The sequence below is a fragment of the Dama dama genome, chromosome 20, assembly GCF_033118175.1.
Source record: "Dama dama isolate Ldn47 chromosome 20, ASM3311817v1, whole genome shotgun sequence".
In the NCBI taxonomy this organism is placed as follows: Eukaryota; Metazoa; Chordata; class Mammalia; order Artiodactyla; family Cervidae; genus Dama; species Dama dama.
Genome location: NC_083700.1, coordinates 103,348,166 through 103,363,933, shown reverse-complemented (window position 1 = coordinate 103,363,933; position 15,768 = coordinate 103,348,166). Strand labels below are relative to the sequence as shown.

Genomic DNA, 15,768 nt, shown 5'->3' with positions numbered 1-15,768 from the left:
GTCTTTTGTCTTTCCTTAGGATGTTTTTTGGTCGTGTAAATTTTTACACAGTAGATTTTATCAGTTTTTTTTTTTTAATTGAAATAATATAGTTGACATACAATATTATGTTAGTTTCAGGTGTTCAACATAGTGGCTCAAACATTTCAATACAGTATGAAATGATTACCGTGATAGGGCTAGTAAACATCTGTCCCCACTCAGCATTATTACAGTGTTATTGACCATATTCCTTATGCTATATGTCATGTCCCTGTGATTTAAGTTTATTTTATAACTAGAAGTTTACGCCTCGTAATTCTCTGCATCTGTTTCTCACGTTCTCCCACCCTTCTTCCCTCTAACAACCACCTGTTTGTTCTCTGTATCTGTGAATCTGTTTTCATTTTTGTTTGTTCCCTTGTTTTGTTTCTGGGATGTCACATATAAATGAGGTCAACAGTATTGTCTTTCTCCGTCTGCTTTATTTCCTTTAGTATCATACACTCTAGATATATCCATGTTGTCACGAATGGCAAGATTTCATGCTTTTTATGGCTGAGTAATATTCCAGTGTGTGTGTGTGTGTGTGTGTGTCACATCTTTATCCATTTATATTCTGGGCTTTCTGTAGTGTTCCGTTGATGTCTATGTCTTATTGTATGTGTGTACCAGTGCGACACTGTCTTGATTACTTTGCAGTATAGTTGTAGTTACTTTATGGTATAGTTTGAGACTAGAGGTATCACTCTTTCATTGAAGATGTATTTTTTAGTCAGTTTGAAAGCCTTTTGCCTCATTCAGGTTATGATGAACTCTACCTACATGGTTTCTTTTTTTTTTTCCCTCTCTTTTTAAAATTCTAATACTTTAATAATTTAAGTTTATTCTGAAGTATATATGAAGTATGAATTCAAGTTTATGTTTTCTCAAAGTTTTATCTAGTTGTTCCCAATGTCATTTATTTGAAAAATCTGTATTTACTCCAGTGATTTGAGAATCTGTCTTTATCATATACAAAATGTCACATGTATTCAAGTCTGTTTCTTGATTTTCTATTCTATTTCACTGGTCTTTCTGCTAACATTCTGGAGGATTTATGCTATGTTTTACTATCTGGTACGGCTAATCTCCCCCATTTTTTTCTTTTTTAGGATTTTTCATTGCTGTAATTGTACATTTATTTTTCCATGTGAACACTTGAATCAACTTTATCAGTCTTAGAGAAAAATGTTGGTCACATTTTATTTGGGTCATATTACTTCACTTATTCACAATTTGTATATGCATACATATACATACACACACATGCACACATCTTTATGGACATTTTTCCATTTTTACAGGTCTGCTTTCATGTTGTTCAGACATGTTTTAAAGTTTTATTTGTAAAGGTTCTGTACATTTCTTATTAGTTGACTCCTAAAATTGTGGAATTTTATGCTGCTGTTGTGTTATTCATGATTTTAATATGTTGAGTTTATATTCTTCTCCCTCCTTGGATTACTTCACTTTTCAATCTGGTTATATTGTTGATTCTCTGAGATTTTACAAATATACTTTCATGTAATCTGCAAATATAGTTTTATCTCTTCTTTTCAAATTATTATGCCACAAAATGTTTTTTCTTACCCAACTGCATTGGCCAATATCTTCAATACAGTGTTAAATAACAGTAAAGAGTTTATTTACCTGTTTTAAAGAATAGACAGACTATGAAAGCTTAGAGAAGTTTAATAGCTTAAGATCATAGACTAGGAGCCAAGATGGCAGAGGAGTAGGACGGGGAGACCACTTTCTCTCCTAAAGATTCATCAAAAGAATAACTGAACGCAGAGCAAACTTCACAAAACAACTTCTGATTGCTAGCTGAGGTCATCAGGCGCCCAGAAAAGCAGCCCATTGTCTTCGAAAGGAGGAACATTGACAGAAGGATAAAAAAATAAAATACCTAAAAAATAAATCTAAAAAAAAAAAGATCATAGACTAGTAAGTGACAGAGCCATGATTGAATTTCACATCTTTTTTACACCAGAAACTTACATTCTTTTTATTCTGTCATGCTGCCTCTGGATTCTTTAAAGATTTGTTTGAAGGAGACGAGGCTCCTTTGTAATTTCCAGCCACTCTCAAGTGGATTGGAGAAATCCTACGTATTTTATGTTTTGATCTAGCAATCAACACAGCGAACATGCTCAATTCTTATTCCCTCTTTTCCTTTTTTTCAATGTTTTTATTTTTGACTGCCCTAGGGCTTCACTGCTGCATTTGGGCTTTTTCTAGTTGCAGCAAGTGAGGGCTACTCTCTAGTTGCAGTGCATGGTTTTCTCACTGTGGTGTCTTCTCTTGTTGAGAGCATGGGCCCTAGGGTGCGCAGGCTCAGTAGTTGCAGCTCCTGGGCTCTAGAGCACAGGCTCAGTAGTTGTGGCACATGGGCTTAGTTGTCCTTGAGCATGTGGAATCTTCCCAAATCAGGAATCAAGCCCATGCCTCCTGCTTTGGCAAGCGATCCCAACCACTGGACCACCAGGGAAGTCCTTGTTCCCTCTTTTTCTACAGATTAGCGAGAACTTGTCCCAGGTTTAATCTAGATACCTTTCATTCTTTTAGAGTCTTAAGTATTTATAAAGATCAGAGGACTGAATACATTTCCTTGTTTGCTTGACAGGAGCTCAATTTGGAAATGGAAGACCAACAGGAGAATCTGGATACTCTTGAGCACCTAGTCACTGACCTGAGCTCCTGTGGCTTTGCTCTGGACCTGTCCCAGCACCAAGACAGGGTGCAGAACCTCAAAAAGGACTTCACAGAGCTACAGAAGACAATTAAAGAAAGGTGAGTTTTCATGTGTGTGTCAGTGTCATGGAGCTAATTTGTTCTTGCCGTTGAATGAGATGACTTCTCCTTCACCAGAAAAGATAGCATCAAAATTCTGCTACTGAGCTGTGAGGGATTGGAAAGTACCTCTTTCAGACAAAGCTACTCAGTCTACATAATACTTAGTGGTCTTTCCGTTAGTAAATAGTGAGTTCCTTCTCAATAATGGGGCTCACTTCCCCCTTTGTACAAGGGAAAGCCCAAGTCACATGGACCAAACAGAACAAATCTGAGACAGCAAGAAGGATTGTGGTAGGATTAGAAATAATGAGAAAAAATGGAAGAGAGTTCGCAGATGTAATTAGAGGTTATTTGGCACTCACATTGCTGGTTTTGACCACATTTCAGTTGCTATTATGAAGGAGTTTCTGGATTCTTCTTAAAGGCAAACATGGGAATGTCTGATAATAGTGGCTGATTTCAGGTTATTGGCTCACTGTTGAAAAGCTATAATTCCCTCCTCAGAAAGCCTCATGTGGGTTTAAAAGTTTGATAAGACTTTTCTTGGTTTAGCTATAAATATCTCGATTTGGCAGAGGACTGCTTTAGTGACTAGAGGAAAGCAGTTGCTCAAATCACCACTGTGAGCAGCAGGTTATTTAGTGCAGGCAAAGGGGATAGGACACAGGCCAAGCAGGTTTTGTCTTTCTTTCCCTCTGTGGAGGGCCTTTAGCTATATGAAGAACCAGGATCTCTGGTCTGAAGTCTAACAGATGTGACCATTTCCAAAACTTAATTTCAAAACTGAATTCTTTCTCCTTGATTTATTTGACTCATGGGTGTGCTTAGCCTAACGTCTCTGAGCCTCAGTTTTGGCATCTTCCTTGCTAAAGGAATTAGCATGTGAATTGGGCCTTAAAAGAGTCAAAGACCTAAAAAGTAGCAGAGCTGGACTTGAGATCCAAAGCCTGCATTCTTTCCATTGTATCACAGTACCTAAATAGCAGGCTCCCTTTAGTTTTTCTCACTTTCACTTTAGCCTCGAGTAAGATTGAAGACTCCTTTCCCCAGAAATGTCCAAACAAGGGCAACAGATTCTTTAGTTTGATGCTCTCCTACATTATATGTGGTTGTTTAGCCAGAGCTGCCATGGAAAAGATTATGAGATAGGAAGGCTCTGTTAGGAAACTGATGCCTAGAGTCCTAGAATGAACCTAGTTTTAGTTCAAGTTGACTTCTTTACAAAGCTTCATCTGGCAAGTAACAAAATGTCTCCCTTGACAGAGAGGAAGATGCGTCATCTTGCCAGGAGCAATTGGATGAATTCCGGAAGCTGGTTAGGACTTTCCAGAAATGGCTGAAGGAAACTGAAGGGAATATTCCACCTGCGGAGACTTTCATGAGTACTAAAGAGCTGGAAAAGCAGATTGAACACCTGAAGGTAGGTGAACAAAAGGATCTCCAGGAGTCAGGCTAGACAGCAGTTTGGAAGCTTGTCTGTACTCATTTCAATCTGTGGTGGGGGAGTGGTGTGAAAAACCCAAGTTATCCATCTGTATCAGAACAGCAGTGCCTCCATGCTCTTCATGTGAGTTCCGCCTACCCCTGTCCAAGCACTGAGCACCAAAACATCTCCTATTTGAACAAAAAAAAAAAAAATCTGGGAATGACAGCTATAAAGTTTCAGCTCTTTAGGGGGATGCCTGTCATGCTGTGGTAGGTCATAGGAAGGATGGTCATCAGAGTCCAGTCTTGAGAAGCTTACACTCTCATAGAGTGTTTGAGAATTAGACAATTATATGGGAACAAGTGACCAGAAATGTGATCAGAAAATTGAGGGAATAACTAATTAAGGGAAAGTTAGAGTCGGTTGGTGGAAAGACAGCAACAAGGGTAGTACCCGCCTTTCTCCCATCTGCTGCAAAATCTCTTCTCTGCTATCTTGATTCATTGTCATTCAGCTCTAGTTGCACCTCTAACATGTTCCTTATTTGTATTGAAACCAGCCTCCACATAACTCTCATGCATTTGTCCTTATTTTCTTAGTAAAACAGAATTTATCCTGAATAGATGAAAGAGAAGAGTTTGTTTTCACTAGAGGGTGCCAGGAGCATTTGCTGTGGAGAGTTCCCTAGGACAAAGGTTCCCTGATTTCTTGGTTCATGGTGCCCCTTATGTTTCAAGACTTTTTCATGGCACCTCAAGGCCAGAAAAAACAAAACCTAAAAAACCTCACTCGCTAAGTGGTCAGAACCAAACAGCTTAATAGTAGTTGTTCACATGGTGTCCAACAGATGTCACTGTTTTTCCCTAAAAAATTTAAAATATCCTATGAGTCAGTGCACAGTTTGAGAACTGTGGCTCTTTGGAATCAAGAGTGACTAATAAAAAAACTGACAAAGTCTGAACTGACAAGGTTCAGTTTGAAGTTCGGCGCATGATCTTGCCAGATGTTCATGGCTCTGTGTCTTTCTCTGCTGCTGCTCTGCAGCTTAAGTCAAAAGCAAACTAAGTAGGAATTCAGTGTGGAGGAAGGGGTTGAAGGCTAGGATCGTGTCCTTTCTGGGAAAGGAGTAAAATTCTACTCTGTAGCAGGCAGTTCACAGCTTAGAGACAACACTACCAGACACTTTTGTCTTAGAGCAGATGTCATTGTTTCATAATGGCTTTCTGTGATGGTTAGAGCTCTGACTTCAAACCCAATATAAAGTTCCCTTGAAAATGCAAAGTGTGGTCTATGATTCTGTGTATTTCTCTACATCTCAGTATCTAGCACCTCATCTTCCAACACCATTTCCTTTATGTTCTTTACATGCATAGTGTTCCCTTTGTCCACCTGGCAAACTCTTTATCTTAATGCCAAGCTTTCTTCCTTTCAGGCAGTTAGATGTGTCTCCTTTTGTGTGCTTAGAGTCTAGTGGCTCTCCATATTTCTGTAATATCACGTATCACATTATAATTGATAATCTGAGCTGTTGGTTTAGGAACTGTGTCATAATCCTATTTTGTATCCCCAGTGTTTGGCATGATGCTTGGTGTATAGTAAATGCTCAAAAAAAAATTTTTTTTTTTGCTTGATAAATGAATGAATGAATGAGAAGGTCTTGAGTATTCCAGGATATCATTCTCCTTGGCTGGCTAAACCAAGTTCTTGAGATGACTGAATAAATGAAAATGGTTACTTAATGCTTATCAAAACTTTGGGGAGTTTATGTAGAACAGGTGTCCATAATTATGAGGAGAAAGCCTCCAGATATTACATTCTGCTATTTTGTTCTTTAAACAGGGTCTTCTAGATGACTGGACAAGTAAGGGGACTTTGGTGGAAGAAATCAATTGTAAAGGTACTTCTTTAGAAAATCTCATCATGGAGATCACAGCACCTGATTCTCAAGCCAAGACCGGTGAGTGTAGGCTCTTGAAAAAGTATTGAGTAAACATCATTCTTTCCTTTGGCCTTTGATGATGACCCCTTGTTTAATGAAAGTTAGAATCAAGGTTGGATATGAGAACAAAGGAGGCTTCACAAAGGAGGCAGTCTTCCCCCTCAACCTGATCTGTTTTCCCTTTTGCTTTGTAACATTGCTCCATTTTATAGAATCTCTTCCCATGATGGGAGAAAGTAAAGGGACTAGTTGGCCCACATAGAACTGACAAATGAACATAGAAGGATTTAAATAGGATTTTCCATCTTGAGGAATTTCCCTCTTCTAAATATGTGAATAGCATGGCTATGCATTAGCTTTAAATTGGGGTCAGCCCTGGAGGGTATAAGCATATCTTGGGAGAAGCTAGGTTTTTAGGAGTCAGTATTGGAACACCAGAAACTGGCATACTTATTGGAAGTACATACAAAGAGTGTGCCCAGATATATGAATAGTCTCTGCCTACAAATTAAGTCTTTCAGACAAATGCAACCCAAGCTCACAGTCACTTGCTGGTTGTTAACTGGGATCTCCTAGGTTTTATTACCAGACTGTGTTAATGCACTCCCATAGTCCCTTAAATAGTAAGAGCGAAGTTTGCTTTCTTTTTCCCCCCTGAGAATGGCTAGTTTCTTTTTGTATCCTAAAGGTTTAAAGATGTCTTGGAATAACCTAGAAGTGACAGCATTTCAGGGAATTGGTGACTTTTATTTTCTAACACTTAAACTTCTAAGTTCACTGACTTTTGTGTCATCACCCAGCAAACTTTTTCTATAAAGGTCCATAGAGTAAATATTTTAGACTTGTGGGCCATATGGTCTCTGTCACACTACATGTCTTTGCCATTGTAGCACAAAAGCAGGCATAAACAATATATAAATGAATGGGTGTGGCTGTGTTCCAGTAAAACTTTGTGTACAGAAATAGGTGGAGGGACAGATTTGCTGGTGAACTAAAGCTTTCTGACTCCTGAACTGAATCAGTGATTGTTCAAACATTTTTACTAGCATCTATTTAAAAATTAAATCTCCTATAGAACTGTACTCTATAAAACAAATACAAATATTTTGGTGGCATAAATTTCCCTTATAAGTGAATTTATAGCATTTATATATTATGAGATCCATCAATTCATCAATTAATATTGAGATTATCTTAGTAAATATAGAAATGTGAAGGAAAGAAAAGAATTTTTGAATGACTGCTTCATTATTTGATTATTTCTCCATTTTTTTTCTTGGTTGCATTGTATCAAAAAAATACACTTCACACAGATAAATAGCTGCAAACGATGGCAAAAGTTTTTAAAAGTTCACTTTACTATATGAAGTGTTAAGAATTCTGTTATTACGCAGTTCTACCTGATGAGAGCCTGCTTTGAGCCTTTTTGTCATTTTATGTAATACACATGTGCTATAGATGTTTTTCCACTCATAGAGTGGACACGTGTCAGGTTGAATATTTTAAAGACTTAGAGAAGAACTACAATTTTTCCCATCAGTGACCCTCAGAAAGCAGTTAAGTGTATGCACAGAGGTGCAGGAGCTCCTTTATTCTCCCCAAAAAGCAGCATAATTGACTGTATCTACTGGGTTAATGTGGTGTTCACCGTGATAGAATGTGCATGTTTTACTGCCATTTCTAAGTACTTAGAAATATATGCTGAATCTTAAAGTTAAACCAAATATTTACAGAGTCCCTAAAGCACCTTCTTAGTTATTTTGAAAACCAGTGTGAAGATCACACTACCCTGAGTGCTTTTAAAGTTCTCTTCCACCTTTGAAAGCCCGTGGGTGTCCTAGTTCCTTACGTTTGTGAGCTCTTTTGGCTCCATAAAGTGCTTTCACATACACTGCCTCACTCCCTGTCACCTATAACCCCATGAACGCTGACAAGATTATCTTCATATCTCAGAGAAGATATTGAAGTCTGTACATAGATTAAGGCTCACGTACTGAGTTAGTGACAGTTTTGTCTAGACTGTCTTCTCGAAATTACTAGTCCATTTTCTTTTTAGCCATCACCACACTGAAGTGGAATATGATCTTTGTGTTTGATCTATTTTTTAATTGAAAATACAATAATTTTAACATTTAAAAATTTTGCAATCACTGTTTTCTAATATAACCTCACACATAACTTTTTCCATAGTGAAATTAGTGCATGTCAGAGTCTTAGTCAGCTCTTGGAATGTTACATTATGTCATGACTATTCTTCACATTTCTTTATAATCTTTGTAATTGCATGATCTGGTTTTTACTTACTTGGGATACTCCTGAAACATAAGGAATCAACTTGGGGAGAATATAGGTCAAATTGTAATTAGAAACAGAACCAATGACCCTAAACAGAATTTATGGGAATGTTTATGAGCCAGATTTATTGGCACTTAGAATTTCTGTCTTCTGGTGGGGGAAAGGGAGCAGAAAGTCATGAAAAAAAAAGGGGGGGAATCTTTTGAAACAATATAAGAAGGGCTCACTTTTATGTCTTTACTAAAAGAATGCTGCTTTTTATGTCCTTAATTGTACTTACTGTTTATTTTTATTATGGTGAACAACATTGATATTAAAGTCGAACCTTTTTGGCTATATTATAAATCCTCATTCCGAAGTATGTCAGATATCAGTCTCAAGACTTAGTCACTCTGCTAATACTTGCTTCACAAAATTAGGGCAGAGTCCAAAGAATTCAAATTGGAGATTTAAGAAGGGAATTTGGATTTCCTCTAGAAAGGATTAGTAATCTTACTGCTAAGGAGCTGAATCACCCCTAGTGACACTGTTGCCTGGCAGCTAAAATGATGTGTCTCTTTCCATGAGTATGTTGTCTTGTGCTGTGTTAACTTCCTGATAGCTGAGCTTACAGTGAGTGCCAAAGAATAAACTCGGTGCCTGTATGTATTCCTAACACGTTTTGTCTTGCCCTGTTTGTCTCTCTGTCCTTCTGCTCAGGTTCCATACTGCCCTCTGTAGGAAGCTCTGTAGGCAGTGTAAACGGATACCACACCTGCAAAGGTGAGCGTGCCTCTTTGTTGGGTGTTAGGACAGTGTTCATGTTTGCATCTGTGTACGTTTCCGTGTGTGTGGAAAGACTGCTGCTAGGATGGGTTTAAGGGTAAGAATCTGGGGAGAAGTAACCGTGATGCCTCTTTGTTGCTAACTAAAGGCTAAACCGATTGGCAGCCGGTGAAATAAAGGTACAAGCAAATAAACTGGACCACTAGATAAGACCAATAGGGAAAGACTTGGAAGAAAATATATGCAAATCTTTGAATTATAAAGAAGTTATACTAGAGGTGGTCTAATCTAGCCCTCAGACTCCCCACCAAGTTTTCTCTGTAGTTTAAAGAAGTAGAAGAATGCCTCAAATCCTTCACTCCCTTTACTTTCGCTGCTCCTGTGTTTACTTAGTATTTTATTTATACATCTGAGTATGTCATGCCAAAATCAGAAAGCAGGTTAATGAGAGATCTTTTGCTTTTTGTTTGTAAACAGAAACTTTTATGTGATTTAGCAGGAAGATAATCTCTAGTTCACTAGAAGGAGTGGGAGAGGTACTTACTCCTGATGAATAATTTAGTGAGAAACCAGTGGGGATACTTGAGAGCTATTCCCAGTCTGATTTCTGTTTCTATGATGCTAGATCTGACGGAAATCCAGTGTGACATGTCAGATGTAAACTTGAAATATGAGAAACTTGGGGGAGTGCTTCGGGAACGGCAGGAAAGCCTTCAGGCTGTCCTCAGCAGAATGCAAGAAGTTCAGAAGGAGGCAAGTTCGGTGCTGCAGTGGCTGGAATCAAAAGAGGAAGTCCTGAAAGGCTTGGATGCCTCTTCATCTCCAACCAAGACAGAGACAGTGAGAGCCCAGGCTGAGTCTAACAAGGTACTGTGTTCATAATAGCTGCATCGCGATAGTAAGAGGAAAGGGCTGTTGTACTCGTGTTCCTGCCTGAGCCCAGGGGCCTGAGAAGGAGACATGGCCAACCACCCAGTCATGATGAGCAGAGTGTTTGATTTTCAAATGCTTAGATGCCTAAATTCTCCCAGAGAATTTTCTTGCCTATGAAATTATAAATTGTTACAAATCAGATTGAGAAGCAAAACCAGATCTGTTTGCAGAAGGAGAGTAAGGACAATAGCCCTCCTCAGAAGCATCAGTTTAGAGAATGGGATCTCATTTTCCATGTGATGGTGTGGCCAAAACATCCCATCAAAGCACAGTTTAGAGGGATCTAAACTGCCGTGATTGCAGTTCATTCTTAAGACTGACATGTAGGTCTAGAGAAAATGGTGGAAGAAATAAGACCATGTAAAAAATTCGGTAAACAATTTTCTCCCCAAATTTGAATATTCCATTTGAGCCTAGCATATCATCTTTTACAACTGCGTAAGCATCAACGTTATCATCATCATGATCAGGATCAATTCCCGACACTTTTAGTTTATAGGGATTAGTTATTTTCTTATTGGGTTACTAATGTATGTTACATAAAAGAAATTTAGATCTTGCCATCTATCTTTTCCTTTTAAGTAAAAATTCAAGCAGAAAGGTTAGGTATCTTAAAGTCATGAAACAAGTCATGAAGAGAATCAGAAGTTGAGCCTGTAATTGCTGCCCCATCTTTCCGTCATTTCCCCTACTCTCCAAGCTTTGTTTCCTGTCCAGAAATCTCATGGCATGTGTGATGTTCTTTCTTGTAGGCCTTCCTGGCTGAATTGGAACAGAATTCTCCAAAAGTCCAAAATGTAAAGGAAGCCCTGGCTGGATTACTGATAACATATCCCAACTCACAAGAAGCAGAAAACTGGAAGAAAATGCAAGAGGAGCTTAGTATGTTATCACAAGGGTGTTACAAATTCACTAAATTTCTTGTCCTCGAAAAAATATAGGCTTTCAGCACATCCAGTAAACAAGAATTATTTTTTGTTAATTGTCATAAGCCAGCAAGAAGGGCAGGTAGGGTTAGAGAATGAACCTGATCGTGGAAAAAATTCAGAGACTCCACTCAAGGTGTCAGAAGTTTGGCTTCTTGGCTTGGCTTCGTCAAACTGACAATCTTTCTGTGACAAAGAGAGCATTGATGATAAAAATGAAAAACAGAGGAGCCTGATGGGCTACAGTCCATGGGGTCATAAAGAGCTGGACACGACCGATCGACTAACACACACGCACACATACCGTACTCATACTATGAACTATAAATGATGTAGATGAATGTGTACTGGTATGAAAAAAATTATTGGTGTGAAAGATGTTCTGTTCTTAATTAGTAAGTTTAAAAACAGGTTATAAAATAATATATATGTTGCATAAGGTATTTTACACGTATATGTATGTACTTCTCTGAAGTGTTTTTTTTTTTTTTTTTTTCATTTATTGTTATTAGTTGGAGGCTAATTACTTTACACTATTGTAGTGGTTTTTGTCATACATTGACATGAATCAGCCATGGATTTACATATATTCCCCATCCCGATCCCCCCTCCCACCTCCCTCTCCACCCGATTTCTCTGAAGTTTTATCCCATGGGTAGTTTCATACAACCACCACCATAGTCACGAATCAAAACTGTTTGTGACTTTAGTTAAAATTAAATGCAGGTTATTTTTAACTTAAAAAAATTAAATAATGCTCCAGGGGTCATTTCCTGTAGAATATTAGGGACGAGGCTAGTGGCTGATGAGGATAAAGGAATCCATTCTCTCATTTCCTCTCTACAGACTCCCGATGGGAAAGGGCCACCGAGGTGACAATGGCTCGGCAAAGGCAGCTGGAGGAGTCTGCAAGTCATCTGGCCTGCTTCCAGGCTGCAGAATCCCAGCTCCGGCCCTGGCTGATGGAGAAAGAGCTGATGATGGGGGTGCTGGGCCCCCTGTCTATTGACCCCAACATGCTGAATGCACAAAAGCAGCAGGTCCAGGTGAGCAATTTCTGACAGCTTTTGAGCCAAGAATTCAGAGGCACACGAACCTGGGTTTGAATGCTGCTCTCAACAGGTAGATTCACATGACCCTGGACAAGTCATTTAACCTCTCGGAGTCTCTACTTCCTCACTTTAAATGAGATGCTTGTATGGTCTTTGTCATGGTGCCTATCAAGTAGCAAATGTTCAATAACTGTATTGTTGATATTGTTGACCGAGGCAGTAAGAAGAGCAGATGGTAGAATGGGAACTTCTGATTAAATGTTAGAAGCATATTTTACTTTCAGTCCCCAATGGTAGTGATTCACATTACTTCATGCAGGGTTTTATATCTGCTGGCTTTACTTAAAGATTTTCTGCTGATCAGGCCGTAGGACCTGAGATCCTGAGGATCTGTAAGATGTAGGTTGGTCCCCTTATGTCATTTCTGATGAAGTCCTGCCTAGAACATTTCCTTGTTCTATATCTTCTCACCGCCCACTAAGTCCCCTAAGACTAATTTTGAACCCTTTCTCTTAGCCCCTGCCTCCAATTAATTACCAAGTCCTATTTAATCTACGTACAAATTTTCTAATCCAGTGGTTTTCTAATCCTTTGGTGTCCATTCCAAAAGTAAACATTTTGCTCTCAAAATCCTTTTACCCTTTTAAAAATTATTGAGGATCCCGAAAAGCTTGTGTTCATCTACTGACATCTATTCATTTTGAAATTTCCCCAGTATGAAAACACTGGGGAATTTTTTAAATGTGCATTTACAAATTAATTTTTTAAATTATAGTGATACAACCATAACACTTAACATAGATAAACATTTTTATGAAGAAAGAATATTTTCCAAAATATAAAAAATTGAATGAGAATGGCATTATTTTGTATCTTTGCAAATCTCTTTAATGTTGTCTGACTGGGAATTCCTTAGTGGTCCAGAAGTTAGGACTGTGTGCTCTCACTGCCTAGGGCCCAGATTCAGACTCTAGTCAAGGAACTAAGATCCTGCAAGCTGTGGCCAAAAATAAATAAATAAATAACTTTTTAATGTCTCGCTTAATAGAATAGTCTCATAGATTTTCATATCTACCTCTGCATTCAGTCTTTGTGATATCCAATGTCATGAGAAAATAAGAATCATAAAAGGTAGACAACATCTTAGTATTTGTGAAAGTAGTTTTTACCTTACTGATGCCATGCAAGGGCTTAGGGACTCCCAAGGGCCCCCAGACCCCAATTTGAGAACCACTGTTCTAAGCCTCTCTTCTCCACTCTGCTTGCTAGTAGGCTACATCTCGGGCCTCTTCCCGTTACAGCAGCCCCTTAAAGGGCTTCTTGGTTTAGTTTATCCTCCATACAATTATCAAGTTATCCTCTTAAATCATTTATCTGGATATATTAAAATGCCTCTGTGGCTCTTGGCTGCTTATTGAACAAAATTCAAATACCTGCTCACTATGGTGCACAAGGCTTTCCACAGTCTAGTCCCAGTTTGTCTTGCCAGCTCTTCCCCCACGTACGCAGGCTTCTTCCCACACCAGAATTTCTTTCCTGAACACACTGCACTCACAGGTCTCAGAATCTCTGCGCCTCTGCTGCTCGCAGGCCCTCCTCTGACCGGCCTCACTCTCTGTTTCCCGGGAGAACGCGTGTACTGTTTGGTGTCACCTGGAAGCCTTTCCCGATTTCCCTCTTCTGCACTTGTCATCCCCTGAGGAATTAACCCCCTTTACTTCTTGCTTTCACAATTCCACGTTCACGTCAGCATTTTAGCATTTCAATTTGTTACATTCTGTTATAGTTCATTATTTACACATCTATTAGTCCTTGAGGTATTTTGGCATATTTATTTTCTTTATTAGTTGGCATATTATTTGGCATATTTATTAGTCCTTGGCATATTTATTTTTACACAGTATAAGTGCTGAGTACTTTCCATAAGTTTTCTTATTTAATTCCAACAACAGCCAAGTAAGTACTTTAGTATCTTCCTATTACAGATAAGGAAGCTGGGGACTTTTCAGAAACCTGCCTAAGTTTATACAGCTTAGTAAGTGATGGAGTTAGGATTTGAACCCAGAGGTCTAACTCCAGAACCTCGGATCTTAATTTCTTTGACGAGTGAAGCAGCGGATAGAAAAGAGTAAAAAGGAATAGCTTTAAAGAAGCTTTTTATCTAATTCTGCTTTATTATAATGTATAGCTTTATATGTGCTGTTGGAAATTTGAGAAAGGAAATAAGCAAAACAGGGCACTTAGAGTTGAAATGGCAAGCTCTGCCAGTAACATAGTTCATTGTGGGACCCAGAGTTTGAAGCTCCTCATTCAGAGGCCTGGGTTTTGCCTGGCGGAGCTGACGAGTGCCAATCCAGTCAACAAACTTTGTTTTCCCAACCAAGGTGGACTCGATGTTGAAACACTATAGGACAAATAAGGAAGAGAAATAAAATAGACACAATCAATGATCCTTTCAAAATAAGTTTTTTGTTTTTTTTTTATTAAACAGCTGTTAAAAGTGATACTACATTTCCCCAGTAGCCTGGTCTTTGGAGTTTTCTGCTTTATTTTCAAAAGGAGTTGGCACTACTTGGCACAATCTAAAATCAGTTTGTGTTTTGACACTGTTTTTAGATCTGTTTTCTATCTAAACATTGTGGTGTCATTTCTATCACAGTTTATGCTGAAGGAATTTGAAGCACGCAGGCAGCAGCATGAGCAGCTGAACGAGGCGGCTCAGGGCATCCTAACGGGCCCTGGAGATGCCTCTGCTTCCACCAGCCAAGTGCAGAAGGAGCTCCAGAGCATCAATGAGAAGTGGATTGAGCTGACTGACAAACTCAATTCCCGTTCCAACCAAATTGACCAAGCTGTTGTCAAAAGCACTCAGTACCAGGAGCTGCTGCAGGACTTATCAGAGAAAGTTAAGGCAGCTGGGCAGCGACTGAGCGGCCAGTCGGCCATCAGCACCCAACCTGAGGCTGTGAAGCAGCAGCTGGAGGAGACCAGTGAGATTCGATCCGACGTGGAGCAATTAGACCAGGAGATTAAGGAGGCGCAGACACTCTGCGATGAGCTGTCAGCGCTCATTGGCGAGCAGTACCTCAAGGATGAGCTGAAGAAGCGTTTGGAGACTGTTGCCCTGCCCCTCCAAGGTTTAGAAGACCTTGCAGGTGAGTTGAGGTGAAGAATACACTGCTGCCATCATTGGTGGCAAGCCAAAAGAAGGAGTGGATTCGTGGTCCCAAGAATCTAAGGTGACCCTTAAGTAGCTTTTGGACTCAGAAAGGTGCGACCCTACCCCTTTGTCCAGCTACAGTGAGGACTGCCGAGGCCATCACACGTTTGACTGGTCATGAGCAATGACTTTACATGGCGTTACATAGAGTGCTGGTATAAATCCAGCCAGCAGGTAGAGATTCATGCTCTTAGATGTACTTCCAGGTACAGTTACACACGTACTTTCATTGGTACTCATTTATATTCTGTGTGCACACATATATACCATATACACAAAATTAGAACACGTTCTAGACTTCTTATGATGGCCTTGTACAAGAAAAATTTTGTTATTAATTTGTTGCCTCTTTATCTGGAGACATTTATGGCATTTTACCAGCTTAGAAGTTAAAT

General features: G+C 39.1%; 1 protein-coding gene across 10 annotated transcripts in view; it reads left to right on the top strand.

The window, feature by feature from the left end:
* The window catches only part of MACF1 (microtubule actin crosslinking factor 1), a 333,835-nt gene that overhangs the window by 233,202 nt on the left and 84,865 nt on the right, over window positions 1-15,768 (top strand). For 8 of the 10 annotated variants that reach the window (XM_061122316.1, XM_061122318.1, XM_061122311.1 and 5 more), the window contains 8 exons: window positions 2,648-2,814; window positions 4,081-4,237; window positions 6,083-6,200; window positions 9,177-9,239; window positions 9,868-10,109; window positions 10,928-11,057; window positions 11,948-12,147; window positions 14,813-15,308. In XM_061122316.1, coding sequence (XP_060978299.1) covers window positions 2,648-2,814; window positions 4,081-4,237; window positions 6,083-6,200; window positions 9,177-9,239; window positions 9,868-10,109; window positions 10,928-11,057; window positions 11,948-12,147; window positions 14,813-15,308 — 1,573 coding nt within the window. The remainder of the gene's footprint in view (window positions 1-2,647; window positions 2,815-4,080; window positions 4,238-6,082; window positions 6,201-9,176; window positions 9,240-9,867; window positions 10,110-10,927; window positions 11,058-11,947; window positions 12,148-14,812; window positions 15,309-15,768) is intronic. The other 2 variants (XM_061122317.1, XM_061122312.1) reach the window with 1 other exon arrangement.